The sequence below is a fragment of the Uloborus diversus genome, chromosome 1 (genome assembly GCF_026930045.1).
Source record: "Uloborus diversus isolate 005 chromosome 1, Udiv.v.3.1, whole genome shotgun sequence".
Classification (NCBI taxonomy): domain Eukaryota; kingdom Metazoa; phylum Arthropoda; class Arachnida; order Araneae; family Uloboridae; genus Uloborus; species Uloborus diversus.
In genome coordinates, this window is record NC_072731.1 from 16570745 (window position 1) to 16588125 (window position 17381).

The 17381-nt window shown below is 33.7% G+C and overlaps 1 protein-coding gene across 1 annotated transcript in view; it reads left to right on the forward strand.

Annotated features, from left to right (window-relative positions):
* The window catches only part of LOC129228230 (uncharacterized), a 49500-nt gene extending 32880 nt beyond the window's left edge, over nucleotides 1-16620 (forward strand). The window contains exons 6-7 of the mRNA XM_054862899.1: nucleotides 4353-4430; nucleotides 16274-16620. Of these exons, the coding sequence (XP_054718874.1) occupies nucleotides 4353-4430; nucleotides 16274-16327 (132 nt within the window). The 3' untranslated portion in view covers nucleotides 16328-16620. The remainder of the gene's footprint in view (nucleotides 1-4352; nucleotides 4431-16273) is intronic.
* The last annotated feature ends 761 nt before the right edge of the window (nucleotides 16621-17381 follow it).

The following is a 17381-nucleotide window of genomic DNA, read 5'->3' on the forward strand; positions in this document are numbered from 1 at the left end:
ATAAAAATAAAAATAAATAAATAAATAAAATAAAAAAACACATAACATAAAAACTTATTCGAAATGTAACAAATTAATTAATTGGAAACAAATGAAGTAAAAACATTATGGAATCAATGAACTTTTTTTTTTTCATTTCAAGCAGCAATCAAACCCAATGTTAAAACATATTTTTGAATAAAAAATGAACCGACTTCAAAAACCGAAGAGAAACTAAAAAGTAAAAAATAATTGGTCATACTTACATACAATTTACTGCCCAAATCTAAACATCAAATTTATTTTACAACTAGCTGTACCCGACGCGCGTTGCTATTCCAACAAAAAAATGCATCATTATACTGATTTTCATGACAATCGGTTGAACGGGGCAGAAGTTGCTACTCCGCAGTGCCACCTGGTGGCGAGTGGCTTCAATGAGCATATTATGCACCTTCTCCGTGGAAAAATACATATATATATAGCAATTTTCATAATAATCGGTCCAGTAGTTTTTGACTTCATCGATGACATACAGACAAACATTCATTTTTATATATATAGAAGATGGGGTTGTTTCCTTCAGTCAAAATAAATACTACTTTTAGTCACTGAAATTGATAGAATAAGCAAAACAAAAAATATCATGGAGCGAGAATTAAACTTTCATTTTCCCAACGCTTAATCTTTAGTAATTAATTTTTTAAATGTCCGATTCTGAAAATAGGGCATTATCTTTATGACATCACAAATGATGTATTTTGGCGTATCTGTCTGCTGCATTTTCACGTTCTGATAATCAAGGAACGAATTAAATATTGCACTCTGCGCTTTCTATCAACCATTCGTTAACAACACATGTGAGTAAAGAAGCGAATTAAATATTGTGGTCTGTGAATGGCATTGGTGAAGGGCATTTCATCATTTGTGATGTCATCGGCAGAAACGTAAACAATAAAAGCGCACCGATTAAAATATTTTTTTTTAAATATTAAACTTATACAAATTACTTAACAAAAAGGTCAGATCCTATGTTTTTAAGCATGCTCCTTCAGAAAAATATACTTTTAAAATTTTGGAAACGACCCCATTCCAGTACAAAAGTTAATTAAACTAAACACCCATTTATAAAATAAGCACTGATTTTAATTACTGTGCAATGACTTATTTGGATACCTAACTAACTATTTACGACTAGCTGCATTGCCCGGCTTTGCCCGGTCTATCTTGAAAATAAAAATTGTATCAAGTGACGTATATTCAACAATCTGGCCTAAATTAGTAAATAAAAAAAAAACATCATGCAAAATTTCCCTTCCAAACATTGACGACAGAATAAATATACTAAAATACTTTTAAGAAATTAAATCGATAAAGAGGGATTTAAAACGCGTAACAATGGAAACACAAAATAAAATAAGTTTAAGGAATCAAAATGAGAAAGGAAATGGCTAACAATTTGAATGGACATGAGGTTTTTTGAATTTGATTTAAAAAGGCTTGTAACTTTTTTTGCTCTTGAGATAGAAGTTTAGTTCTTCGACCACAGGTCGAGATAGATCTGGAGTAAAAAAAAGTCGTTTTATTCAATGGTGTTAAAAATAAAACTGTGGGAAAGTTCCTTCACTTCTTATTGACAGATGTAATGAAGAAAGTAGTCCGTAAATTGCAGCAAAGCCTAAAATATTCGAGCTATAAACGCAAATAACTCCCGCCGTAATTATGTTAAAGCATTGAAACAAATTGCATATGACGCGGGAAATTCTACTCTTTCCAACAATACGTAATATTAACATATGCAAGTAATTTTTCACCCCCACATTCGGGAATTTATATAAAAATTGGGTCTAAATTGGAATAAAAAAAGAACTATTTATCGGTTTTTTTCCCAGAAGGACTTCCAAATCGGTTCTGGCTTCTTCAAGTATTCGGGGAAAAAAAAAAAAAAAAAAAAAAAAAAAAAAACATCCTACGCATTTAGAACTTTCTCGTGTTTTCAAGTCTGTTATTTAGTATTCCCATAATTTAAATTGAATTGACGACATCATGAAATAGTAAATCTAGAATACTGATCAAACTTCAGAAAGCAGACACCAGTTACAATATAATTACATAGTAAGGAATAAAAATTAAATCATCGGGGTGGGGGAGGGGGCGTACGTCTACAATTTTCCTTGAAGTGAACACTAAATATGTTTAAAAACTGATATACTGAAAAAAGCTAATAATTTAATGACTAAATAAAGTTATTTATTCTTAAAATAAACATTAAATTAATAAATTCATTTTAGTAGCAAAATACATTTAATGTACTGCCTTGTTAGTTATATTCAGTGGTAATGTAATTAAAATTTACAGGCAGCTCCTTGAAAATTAACCCAATGATAGGAGAATCAAATATTGTTCAAGACAAAGACAAAACCTCTGCCTTGAAAATGCATCTTCCACGGCAAAACCACGTGACCTCTGACGCATCGTTAAACTCTGCCCGCTGACGTGAGTCATTTATGCAGCCGCAATGTAGGAAATTTGAAGTTTCTTGGATTTCTGCAGAACTTTTATCAGACATAGACCAAACCACCATGGGACCACCTGGGAAGTATATCCTTTCAAACAAAAAAAATAATTTTTCAAATCGGTCAAGCGTTTTTGAGAAATCGGATAACGTACATAAAAAGTCGCAGAAGAATGCTTAACCTCCATTTTTGAAGTTGGTTAATAAACGGCAAAGTTACAAAAAGCATACGCTAATGATATGGGGAAATGGACAGAATAACAATATGTTTTGTTTTGTACAAATTGTATGAATTGAATGTTCCGAATGTTTGCGCACTGGAAACTATCTCCCAAGATAATGTATGTGTCAGGTATGTAAAAAACACAAAGCAGTTATCCTGTTGGCTACGTGGAAAAATTCTCATAAAAAATGGTTTAATGGAAACTTTGAGTTCTGTTTTTTAGGTCCTTTACTTTTTTTAATATATATCAATGACATGTCGTACATTAAATTATACGGTACAATTACTCTATACGCAGATGATACACCATTAACATATTCTGCAAGGAGCATTAATGATATAAAAAACCAAATAGAACTTGATTTAACTGCTATAAATAAATGGTTAATTGACAATATGTTATCTCTTAATATAAATAAAACAAAATATATAAAGTTTGATTTAAAAAAGAAATTAATTAATAAAATTGATTTAGGCATAAAATATCACGAACCAATATGTGACTGCACAAATAACTGTAACTGCCCTACCATAGAAAGAGTCGAAAATATAAATTATTTAGGCATAACTTTTAGTGAAAATTTAAAGTGGAAATGCCATACTGATAAACTTGTGAAGAAATTAAGAGGTAGAATACATTGGCTTTATCTATTGATAAATATAGTTGGGAAAAAGTTTCTTAGATGTTTATTTTATGCTTGGATAAACTCAATAATTACGTATGGTATTTGAGCATGGGGAGGTGATTATGAAACAAATCTTATCAATTTAAATAGAACTTATGCAAAAATTTTGAAAATAATTTATGGATCTAAACAAGAACTTAATAAAAACGATACTATTTTACAAAAGTCAGAGAAAATCTATAATATCAGAGAAATATATGCACAGAGAATATTGTATTTTTTGCATAACAACAATAACTGGTTTGAAATTAATGAAAAAATATAATACTCCAATTTCAGGTAAACAATATAAAGTTATAAAACCAAATAAAACGATTATTAAAAAGCAATTCTTTTACTTGGCACCGCGGCTGTTTAATGAACTAACGGAAGATGTTAGGAATGAGAAGAACTTCAAAAAATATAAACAAGGAGTCAATGAATATATACAAAATAACGACATTCTATCAATAATTAACTTTTAGCTGATAAAATATACTGACTTGCCAACCGGGGGGGGGGGGATTTTGTATTGTATTTTTTATACTATTGAATGTTTCAATGCGAGTTATTGTTTTTTTTTTCTGGAGTCAAACAGTCCAATAATTGTTCTGTGAAAAATTTTTACTACTTGTGTAAAATTAATTTGTAAATATTACTGTTAATACATATTTGTGTTTGTACTCCATACTAAACCAATTCAAAAACACTGCGGACAGTGCCTTTGGCGCTCTTTACTGTTGAATTTACTACTAACTCATGTTGAACTATAGTCAAGATTTTCTTAATATTTTATTATGACTTTTGTAATTTATGTTTTATAATTTGTAAGTTTTTTAACTTTACTTTATTTAATTTTGCTTACTGTTATGTATGTGTATTTTGTTTTGTTAATAAATCTTATCTATCTATCTTAACATAGTGAAATGTCTTTATTTTATAAGTAACTTAATTTTGTATCCCTTTTCAGAAAGGTCAACTACACGTTGCTCAGTTAGAAGTAACATTAGCTGAAAGAATACGCGAAATTCACACCTTCCACTTTTTCGTGAGTAAAACCTTATTTGTTTTTTTCTTTTTTTTTTAAGACTGTTCTGAAAGTGCTTGACCCCCCCCCCCCCATGGATTATTTTCAACACTACATGAGTTATGATGATTGTTTGTTACTCACAGTTACCCTCACGTCCAGAGAGCCATAAACATCGATGGAATACCATCCATGTCGCGACACAGCTGCATTCTGGGCCATGTTCACGCAGATGTTTTGCGAAGGTGGAGTCACGAGTATGAAGGCGTGTTCATCAGCTGCTCGCAATTCCTACGCTGTGTGGTATTTTGTGTTTGTTACTTGTTGCTTTATGGAACCCCAGAGGGCAATGTCCCGTGTTGTTAGATCGATTCCTTTCTTTTTCGCCTTCTTCCCGTTTCGATTTTCAGTCCTTATTTCGCCTCCATTACTCATACCTCAAATGCGATAAGGCACTTACAGTGGCGCAGAGACGGGAGGGGTTTTGGGGTCTGGACCCTCTCTAAAGTGAGTAAAAAAATGTAATAATGAGGAAGTCGATTTTTTTTTTTTCACATTTACAGATGGATCTCTGTTTAATGACGCGCTATTTAACGACTTTCAATATTTAACTTTTTACGGTCCCAGATGGTCCACTATAGTTTTAAAAGCATTCAAGCAGCTTTCTACTTAAGGACGATTTTTTTTTCTTGGTCCCATGAAAGTCGTTAAACAGAAAGCCAACTGTAATTTTCCTCTTTGTATACATATGAAAACTAGAATTTGAGTTCATGCAAATTTCATTGGACCTCGTCCGAAATGAAATAATGGCTACGCTACAGTCCGCCTGTTGTAAAAACAGCATCTTGGCACTTATAGTTATGCCACAATCTATTTCGAACAATTTAACCATTGTTGTCACAAAATCACCCAATTCGACGGTAAATATAAGGTAGAATCCATGGCAATTCAACTAGGGCTGTAACATGATGGTTCCGTTTTTTTTTTTTTTTTTTGAATTTAACGTATGTTAAAATTCATTTAAAAAATTAAAAAATACGTAACCCCCCCCCCAAAAAAAAAAAAATCCTGAGCCGAGCTACAGGCCACCAAAAATGGCGGTCCTATGATGATAACTCACTTGGTATTTTCGTCAAAATCTTTAAACTTTATTATCTCAGAAACGGTTGGACATATTTTGTTGTGATTTGTTTTATTTAAAAGGATATTTTTTCTTCTTAAAAACATATGCAACATTTGGATATGTGTGCTTTAGTTTTTTTTCCACAGTCGTTTGAAAAAAAAAAGTAAAATTTTTTAAAATTTTTCTCAAAAATGTGAATTTCAAAATTTTTTATTTTTTTTAGTTTATTAGTACCAATGAGCACTTCGTTCCTGAAAGCAAGAGCTTCAACTTTTTCATGTAACAGATTTTAGAGGCATTTGAAAAAATGAGGGTTTTTTTTTTATGAACTTTTATGTAAAGGCAGACCTGAAAATTCAAAATTTTTTTTCCACAGCAAGTGACCAGAAAACACTTTTAATTCAGTCATACAGCGAAACTTTCATTTTGAGTCGCCATTTTATTCAGGATGTTGAATATATATAGTGAGAACTATTGTTAGTTATATACTATAAGTTAAGTTATATACTGTTTGAAAAATCAAAAAAAAAAGTAACCGCGCAGCGCAGAAATACACTGTTTATTTGCAATATGCTTGGAAAAACAGTAAATTTCAGACATTGTAGTTAATTTGGAAAACGTGAATGTCTGAAAATGTACAGTTTTTCCAAGCATATTGGTGATAAACAGTGTATTTCTGTAGCTGCGCGTTCAGTTTTTATTACTTTTTCAAATATACCGGTCATTTTGGCGATATTGCAGATTGCGTTTTCTTTTATACCTTTTAAAATACCAGCAGCGCCATCTGTTGACGAACTTTGTAACTAATTTTGAAAATTTGTATGTCTGAAAACTTACTGTTGTCCCAAGGATAAGTCTACAAACGGTATATTTCTATCGCTGCTCGTTTAGTTTTTATTTGCATTTTCAAATGTAGCAGTCATTTTTGGAATACCTTGTAGGTAGGTATTAGGATTAGTATTCAAGTAGTTGTGTACTTTTGAATCGCGAAATGCACCGGCGCTCCATCCAGTTGTAAGACAACAGAGTCTATGGCATCATTTTCAATGCTACAATATCCTGCACTGTGAAACAAAATAAGAGGTACGCCCACTTACGGAACACACTGTACCTTACATGTTTTCCTCCGGTTTGGTGGACGTTGCTCATTGTCGTTTTTGAAAATGTGCTCACAGTGCTGTATTTCAGAGTGTACGGCTTATATCTTCCGGTCTAAAAAGTTAGATGACAAATAACAACGTCAAATAGCACTTATTGAAGATTACTGCAGACACGTGTTTCGGCGTTACAAAGAACGCCTTTTTCTATGCAAAAAAATGAGCTCAAGTATGAAAAGACATCCGACAAAAAAAAATGAGCTTTTGCCGCTGGATTATAATCATAATCGTGATTGTAATCCCCTACTTTCATGCTCGTAATTATAACGATGATAAATTACATTTTCTCGTAATTAACTCCAAGCCTGTTCTGTTTTAATTGCAAGCACTTCGCACATACTGCGATTCAATAGCGGAAGAAAAAAATAAGAGGACCCTCATTGCAGTTGAACTGCATGGCCTATGTAGTCAAAACGCTTTACCTAGGCTCATATCGAATGAGAATTGCTCCCAATTGAGAATTTTGTACAAATCCGTGACCCTTAACGTCGAGCCGTTTGGTAGTCAGACCCCGGAGGGGGGCGTGGGGTGCGTGTCGGAGCGTTTCTTTTTTAAATTCATTTTATTTCAAAGTTACGCGAATATGTTAATTCCTGTTTTGATGAAAGTAATTCCTGCTGATATCGCTTTAGAATTTCACCGCAATAGAGAGAATTCAGCCAATATAGATTTCAATGCATTTCTGAACTTTCTCCGTTTGGATATAGAATCTCGGGAAAAAGTCGCTGTTATATAAAACTTCCGCTTTCGAATAGCGGTAAACAGATTAACGTAAGTACTATGAATATTAAACATTTCAGAAAGATCCCTTCCCGATCGCAGCATGTTGCAGAAAACAGATGTCCTTCAACACATGAGCTCATTGCTAAAACGTCAATAAATCTTTACAAGTGTTTATTTTGCTCAGAGGATCACGAATCGGAAAAATGCGTAAATCTCAACTTGGATGAAAAAAGAAATGTATTGCGGGGGGATTGCAGGTGTTACTTATGCCTTCGAAAAAATCATAAAATTTCTACTAGCCACTTGAAGGCAGCTAAGCGTTGCAATTTTTGCAAACGAACCCATTCCGAGGCGATTTGTTATAAATCTTATTCGAAGTTAAAATCTAATGACACCGATAAAAAAGAAGCAAGTTTATTTTCGAGAAATAATGTAGTCAATTTGAAAAAAATAAGAAAATCATTTCTGCCGTATCACATTCTAAATCCAATTTGATGCTTTTGCAAACTTGCACTGTAAAAGTCAAAACAAAACAAGGCATAAGTTGTCCGCGTCTTCTTTTGAACAACGGTTCCATGAAGTCTTTTATTACGCAAGAATTAGCTAATAAATTAGATCTTGAAGTAATTGGAAAATAAAAATGATCGGTTTACACTTTTGGAATTACTGCGCCAATTGAAAAGACTTACCACGTCGTTAGATTAGTACTTGAACATAGAAGTTCCCCTAGTTCTAGAATAGAAGTTGAATTATCTATAATCGATCACATATCAGGTTCCTACATTCCTCCACCGGAATCAAAAGAAATTAGACAAAATAAACTGCTACGAAATTTCATATTGGGGAATTTTCTCGACAGTCAACAGCCTGTTGCCATTTTAATCGGAGCAGATTCTTACTACAATATAGTAACGGGTCAAATTAAACGTTTGAACAAAAATCTTGTCACTGAAGAAACTATTTTTGACTGGAGCATACAAGGACGAGAAGGAAAAGATAACTTTACTATATCATTAAATGAGATAGTAGAGGATGATTTAATCTCGGATCAAATAGAAAAATTTTAGGACTTGGAAAATTCCGGACTCATTAGCGAAAATCAAAATTATAATTCAACCGAAAATGAAATTCTCAAACAGTTTGAATCTGATGTAGTACACGAAGATTGTCGGCATAAAGTTAAATTACCAAGGAAAAGCGACACATCAAGATTGATGATAATAGAGATATCAGGGAACAAAGGTTCAACCGAATTAGAAATCAATTCAAAAAAAAAAAAATCCGCAACTTTTTCTGAATACCAAAACATAATATAAGATAACTTGAAATAGAATATCATTGACCCCGTCGCAGACGAAACGGATAAAGAAAATATCGTGTTTTATTTGCCTCATAGGGAAGAAATACGTGAAGATAGAACCACAAGCAAACTACGAATTGTTTTTGATGCGTCATCACAAAATTCAAACTCCGCTTCTTTAAATGAATGTCTCCACGTTGGCCCAATTTGTATCCGGAGGTAATCGAAATTCTGCTAAGATTTATGTATTATCAAGTTCAGTAGCATTTTTTGCAGAAATAAAGCAAACGTTCTTACAGATTCTCTTAGATAAAGAAGATCGAGACGTAACCAGGTTTTTCTTCACTGACTCCCCCACCAATGACAATATTCCGCCTCTTGTTTATCGCTCTTCAACAATTCTTTTTGGATTAAATAGTTCGCCATTTTTACAATCAGCAACTCTCAAACATCTTTTTAAAAAGTATAACCAACTTTACCCTGAAACAGTTAGTATTTTTTTAAAAAAATGTGCATGTAGATGATGTAATTTTAAGTCGAGACACAGTCAGGGAAGCCTTGACTACGTCTTTGGAGAAAATTCAGATATTTAAGGAAGAGAGCATGCAACTGCACAAATGGCATACCAATTCGAGATAATTACATGAACTTTAGAATAAAGAAGGCATAATTTCAAGTGCAAATTTTGAAATTTCAGATGCTGAAAACACCGCCTTAAAAGTTTTGGACATGGCTTGGGATAATTCGAGGGATTTACTGTATTTTGATATTCGAAGCCTATTGTCATTTTTATCGAAACCAATTGAGACAAAAAGGTTTATTCTACAAGTGTTAGGTTGAATTTTTGACCCAATAGGAATTTTGGGACCTTTCACTGTAAGAATTAAATTCTTGATTCAGAAGATTTGGGCATCACATATAGATCGGGAAGAGCAAATCCGGAAGATTTTATCTCCCTATGGAGAAAATGGTGCGAAGAGTTGTATCAAATATATAAATTCAAAATCCCTCGACATTATTTTTTTGAAAGTTTGTGCTCAGACATTAGAAATATCGAATTACATTGCTTCTCAGACGCTAGCACATTGGCATATGGTACAGTTGCGTACTTACGTTTCAAGACGAATGATAAAGAAATTCGAACGACGTTCATTGCTTCCAAAAATGGGGTAGCGCCATTGAAGATACTCACCTTACCCAGATTAGAACTAATGGATGCATTACTATCTGCAAATTGGGAAATAATATAGTGAGAATTTTCAATTAGGATATCCCTTGTCATTTTTGGACCGATTCAAGCATAACGTATTTTAGGATCAAGAAACAGCCCGATGAATTTAAACTCTTTGTTAAGAATCGTGTTCAGGATATTCAAAAGTTGACGTCACCCAATAATCGGGGACATTGCAGAAGTTGTGATAATCCAGCGGACTTAGTCAGCCGAGGAGCAAAGCTCTCAAAGTTGATTAACCCGTTTGGACACAAGGTCCACCTTGCTTGAGACTTTCGCCTGACAATTGGACAAAATTGATCCCTGAGAAAATAGTAGAAGAATCTCAGCTAGAATATAGAGAAAAATTCCTGGAGACACATGAACTTGAATGCATAGTCGAAGATAGAGAAGACCCAGTTGATTTATCCAAATATAGTGACTTAGAAAAGTTGTTGAGGGTGACAGCATGGACAAAATGCTTTATCGTGAAATCGAGAACATCAAGTAACATACAAGGAACTCTAATCACAGAAGAGCTACAAGAAGCAGAAAATTTATTGATACGATGGGAACAAAAGGGACACTTTGGAGAAGAATTTAAATTTTAAAGTGACGGTAATTGGGTTGAAATGAATTCACCGTTGTACAATTTCGCCCCTTATATCGATGAAAAGCAAATCATGAGATTAAGAGGAAGATTAGAGTTCTCAGAATTTTCTTTGGATAATAAACATCCAGTCATCTTGCCTACAAACTCCGCGCTAACAAGACTAATAGTAGTTAAAGAGCATGAAAAAAATCATGCACGGAGGTACATCTGCTACTCTAGCCAAAATTAGATCTCGTTTCTGGATCCCCAAGGGGCGCCAGCTGATTAAAAAGATCATCAAAAAATGCTTGATTTGCCAGAAATATTTTGACAAACCAGCAGATCAAATGACAATGCTCTTACCGAAAGATAGAATCCAAAAGTCACCCCCATTTTAAATTTGCGGAATTGATTTCGCTGGACCTGTATATGCAAAAAACTCAAAAGATATGCAGTAGCCGTACATTGTTTTCTTCACCTGCGCAGTAACTCGTACCGTACATCTTTAACTTGTATCAAACATGTCAACACGAGCCTTTTTACTTGCATTTAGAAGATTCTTAAGTAGAAGAGGTAATTGCAAAATCATTTATTCCGATAACGCTAAAACGCTTAAGAAAGCTGAAGAAGAAGTAGGAAAGTTTTCTAAAATATTGGAAGATGATATTCTAAAATTTCATAGCCAAAGAAAGAACACAATGGAAATACATCATCGAAAGAACTGTATGGTGGGGAGGATTCTACGAATGCCTTGTTAGTTCGGTTAAGGAATGCTTGCGAAATATGATAGGAAAAGCCTTCTGACGTTCGAGGAAATGACAACGCTTCTAACAGAAGTGGAAACAGTTTTGAACTAGCGCCCACTATCTTACATCTACAACGAGTTAGATGAACCTGAAGTATTAGTTCCCTTACATTTTTAAAATTATGCAAAACATGATCACAGCGATCCAGTTCACTTCTCTGATCCTGGTCTTATCACCAAAACGTCTCCTGACCAATTGAGAAGAAGAAAAGAGTAGCAGACAAAATAGTACAGTGCAGATAGACCAAAAAAAAGGCCTAACCTCAACATCCAAAGTAAAAGCTCCCCTCCAAGTCCAAATTGCTCCATATACTCCACATATTGTTCGGTAAGAAGTTACACCATTTTCAGCGTCGGGTTTTGGAGGGAGGAGTTGGTGTCGGTAAATTAGTAGTTTTTATCAGTTTTTCGGAAATATTTAGAAAACTATAGTGTTTAGTTCAAAAAGTGCAATATACAAAATAAACTACACTAAATTACGAACAAAATGGTCCTAAGCATTATTTTGACAAGTGAGCGGTTGTTACGGGGGCTGTAAAAGTAGAATTTTCTTGTTTTTTTTTAGATTTTTCGGAAAAATATTCATTATCACTAAGGAAACTAACTTTTTGTATGAATTGTGTTTTGTAAAAGTAAACTGCGATTTTAGGGGAAGGTGGTATGTTTGTGATAAGCCATTGAAGGAACGAAAACCTCACCACCTACTCAAGGGGCCCTACTTTTAAGAGAAAAGAGGCTTTCATGGGTCATGGCTATACAAATCTGCGACACGGAGAAACCCGAATTTTCTCTAGACAATGCCACAATAAGAGTGAATGTGTTTTCAACATAGATGATTTTAAAATTAAAAAATATCACAGGCTTAACAATTTTGATTTATTACGAGTATATCCTTTTTAATAATAACATTAGTATACGTGCAGCTTTTGAAGTTTTTCTTTTAGAAAATAGGCATATTTGCCTGTATATTGCAACCATATTTAATTTAACTTTTTGAAATTCATAAACTGAATTCAATACTAATTTAATAAAAACGTAGAACGTTAAGTGCTACATATTGATATAAAGTATTCACCAGTATTCAGTTCTGTTCGAACATAGCACTGTCCTGTTCTAGATTTTCGTTTATGTTATTAGTGTCCCTGTTATCACATCTTATGTCTGAGCAATTACTGCACAACCTTGAGCAGTTTAGACCCTACTTCTGCACTCGCAGTTACGGATGCATTCGTCTTCGCAAACGCACTATGTGGGAAAATAATTCCTGGGGAACTGCAGAACGCATTGTTGTAATTGGTATTAGGTATTCACCAACCTTCTTCCTTTCCCAATGGAGTGGATTTGTTTTTTCATCCAGCCACCGCTGGACCTGGTGGTAGGTTCTATATAAATGTTGCCTGGAAGCTGCTGAATTGGGGTAGTGCAGTCAACTTGAACAATAAATGTATGAGCTGCTTTGGAACAACCTGCAAGTTACTGGTAGCGAAAGCTTTCAGAAAGCAAGAAGGAAATGATTTCCTGGGTCAGCCACTGCACTAGGGTCATCTTCAGGATCGTTAAAAACTAGAAGCTTCGTACGAAGTGCGTTGTAGGCTTGCACTGTCCTATACGGTGAAATATTTCCCTTCTTATAGAAATATGATACAGTGTCACATCCTGTAAAGGCGTATATTGCTAAAGGTACACCTTTCATATCTCCTAAGACTCGCTGAATGTCACAAATAGTTTACACCTTTTCCTACTGATTGTCTTTCTTTGGTACCACCATTTTCAATTTGTTATGTTGTGGTGTTGACAGTCAACAAGACTAGTAAGTTCGTGCCATCACCAATCACACAAGCTTCAACTCCATTCTTAGCTTTGTCAATCGCTGTTAAAACTATTAATATGTCAGCGTCACCCGATGCTTGATGAACTGTGCAACGACCTTTTTGCAAGTGCATTGTAAGGAGAGAAATAAGGCCCATTTTGTTCTTAGCGTTAGCTAGGAATTCACTTTGGTTGATAGTTACATCGATTGAGTCTTCAACTCTCACTTCAACTTTAGTGGTAGAACGTGATCTGCGTAAGTGTTCTTCATCTTTTATGGTTCCTTGCTCGTATCTATGAAAAACAACAGTTGCTGGCCCATAATAAGCAATTAACTTTGTATTGCTCGCAAATCTGTCTGAAGGTAACTGGGCATCGCCAGACAGCACGATGAAGGAGGTGACCTCCATCAATGATGTGGGATACTTTCTCTAAATCTTGGAAGAGTGATAATTCATTTGAATCTGGAATCAAAAGAGACACCATTGAAGATTTGCACCCTTTCCTCGTCAAGCCAGATTCGTCGAACAAGGATGGAGGATATGCACATAATTCAAATTGAAATATTTCTTGCAGTCTCTCATCACCATCCGAGGTAAGAGAGTATTAGGGTTCACCACACATACAGTGGTGTTGTTAATTGTCATAGACTTATTAACAGAAGCTAGAGACTGAACAGCTAACTTTCTTTTCAAGTGTATCTCTCTGAATGTTTTGTTCTCAATCTCTTTTGAAGCTAGTAGCCCAACTTCAAGTGCATTATCACAGTTAACGTTTTCATCTGCAACAACCTTAGAGCAGGAATTGAAATGTAAGCAAGGAAGCAAGTTCAATCATTCACTTAGCAAAAGCTGACCCAAAGATCCCAAGTCACGTGACTCAACAACGACGAATGGTTGATACGTTTTGCGTAAAACAAGCGAAAGAAACCCGATTTCTTCCAATGCTTTGCTTTAAAATCTACCACGTGACGTATGGTCTTGCTTTCATGAATGAAAGTAAGCCAAGAAATAAAAGTTAGCAATTTATTTTCTGTCTTGCTCCTTGTAGCCCTATGTGCTGCTCTGCAGAGACGCTACGTACACCTGTAAATTCTTCTATTGCTTCACGCACGCGAGAACAAACCGGTTCTCGTTCCCAATATTTCTACGTTTCTAACCCTATGTGGTGCCTCTGAGATTCTTTTAGACAACAATAAGCTTATACAACATTACTTTTCAACAAAATTGTTTTGCTATTTCTGTTTACGTAGTAGTTAGAATTTCATTTTTCCAAAAAATCTTAAAAATGCAAAAATTTTCTACTTTTACACCCGCTGTAACTCTGGAACAAAATAATGCTTAGCACCAAATTTCTCGCAGTTTATTGTAGATTATTTTGTATATTGCACTTTTCGCTCTAAACGCCATGGTTTTTTAAATATTTCCGAAAAACTGATAAAAACTACTAATTTACCAACTTCTTCACCCCTCCCCCCCAAAACCCGACGCTGAAAACGGTGTAACCTTTTACCAAACAATTAGTGGAGTGTATGGAGCAATTTGGACCTGGAGGGGAACTTTTACTTTGGATGTTGAGGTTTGGGTCTAACTGCACTGTACTGAAAACATTTGGCTGAAATGGAAAACCCAATATCTTCTAGATTTAAGAACTGGGGATCGCTTGGATTGCAGTAAAGAAGGAACATCCCTCAAGATAGGGGACGTACTTCTCGAAGGAAGTAACAAAAATAAGTTCTTGTGGCCTTTAGGTATGGTTACAGAACTCTTTAAAGGACGTAGTGGACTTGTTCGTGCCTGCACAGTTAAGACACAGGACGGACAATATAGGAGGCCGATACAGCTAGTGTATCCTCTGGAAATTATCAATGGACAGTGCTAAAAAAGAAGAAAAAACGTTTGGAACTTTCATTTTATTCCTTTTCCATACATTAGTTAAACGATTTGATAGTTTAGAACTTTAATTTCTTTATTCCCGATTTTTGAATTTATCTAATTATGTTTCATTTTGATATTCATTACTAATTGAAAAGTATAATATTTTGAATATATTATTTGTTTTTCTTGATATTTTTTTAATATTGCTGTATTCATTTTTGTTATGAAAAATTGTTATTGTTATTATTGAAAAATGTAAACTCGAGGAGTTTAGGTGGGGAGTGTGTAGAGAAACCTAAGCTGTATGCTCCTTTCCGCTTATTATTCCTATAGAGAGCGCTGCAAGCGCTTATTGAATTGCGTAAGTAGATTATGGTAAAAATTCAGTAGCAGCATTGAGAGAGATTTAGAGCCAGTTCGAACACGAGCGCAAACTCCGTGTGAGCGAGTAATTCGCTATGTTTAGAATAAATGGTTTAGTTTAATCACCAATATGTAAATATGTACATAGTCTTCAATAAAGTTGTTAAGTTTTCTTAGAGTCCTAATAATTTGAATCTACCACTAAACCACCGAACTGATAAGGAATTCACTTTTTTTGAACAGTATTCAAATATAAATTTATAGCTTACTATCCATTAATAATGCCTTAATAAAAAAAATGACTGTATTACACATAAAACTTTAACAAGTAAAATTAATACAAGTGATATTTAGCTTAACATTTCTCGAATACCTTTATAGATATTTTTATTTCTATATATTAAATTTTTAATATGGTAAAATGGGAGAATACGAAGTTCTTTTTATATTATTCAACATTTTTTACTACAAACAAAAATCATTTATGACTGAAAAAATTTCTGATTTTAGGCAGAGCAACTAGCATTATTTCTTTCAAAATCTTAATTCGTGTAAATTTTTACAGAAGAATGTAGATAACAAAAATTCTTGATAAAGTTTAAAACAGGAGAAATAAACGAAATATAACGGCTTTTTTCCTGTCTCAGTTTTTTTCCCCCAAATGGTAATTCTAAAGTAAAGAAATACTCTTTTTCATAGGTTTCATAATAACCTATGCATCAATTAAAGTAAGCTATTAGCCAAAAAACTAATTGAATGAATTTTTATTTTGTGTATAATTGAATACATATCAATAAACATTGTACCGTACCAAATCTTTTCGAATGCTCTTAAAGTGCTAATCAAAACTATTCCACAAACTATCACATTTACCATCTCTAATTTTTCTATACTTTTTATTTCAGACTTGTGTTACAGAAGTTCTCGCAAGGTGCTTAGTTTATCCCGATGAATGCTGAAAATGTAAGGTTCATCGCATCTAATTATGGACTGAAACATTTAGTAGAATCTATAAAAAGAAGCCCATTTTAATCGCAATGAAGTTTTTAAAGTACATAAACACAGGTCATCATGCTCCAGGACGAATACCGACTTACACTAAGTTACTGAACAGGATTATGTATAGCATTTCCTGCTGAGAAGAAATAACTAATAAAACAAGACCAGAGAGAGTAGCTCGGACCAACAATTGAATTCTGTTAAGTAAAGTATAAAGGAAAAAGAAATCTTGAAAATAAATTTATTAAATTAATTTGCGAAATTTGTTTTATGTTACTATCACTAATAGCTCAACTTGACTAGAGAAGGTCCCGTAACACTCTCACTTCTCTCGTTTCTCGGAAGCATCGAGAACCTTAATATTTCGTTAACGTGATGCTTTTCAAGTATATTTGAAAAAGTATCGAACCTTAGAAGAACATGAGTTGACAAAAAATAATTATTTTAAAGCCGAGCGAGGCTCGGTCGTCCAGGTACTGTCAAATAATGGCAAGAGGGTTTAATTTATCTGAACTATAAAAATTAATTAGCTCAACTTGGTATTAATATCCAATTTTCTTAGTTCTTTTATCAGAAATGAAAGATTTTGACCACTCTGTTACACATTTAAAAACAACAACAAATTCAAAATTTTCAATTATTTTTTGGATTTTTTTGTTTAATATAAACAAATGGAACATATCTTTCATACAAATGCTTAAAATGTCATTGTTAAAGGCACATTTAAGTTTTATTGCTAATTATCTTACTCAAAAATACAAAAATTTAAAAAAATCATTTGCAAAAGTTAGATTATTACATGAAACAAACTTGAAAAAAGATTGAAGTTGGATTATTCTAGTTAGTAATTGTGTAGTTCTGTGCAAATTAACCTTTAAATTAAATATTAGAAAACAAATTACAATCAAATCAGTTAAAATATTCCTGTAACAGAGTGAACAGGGCATACCTGTAACAGAGTGGACATAACTGTAACAGAGTGGACATAACTGTAACAGAGTGGACACTATTATT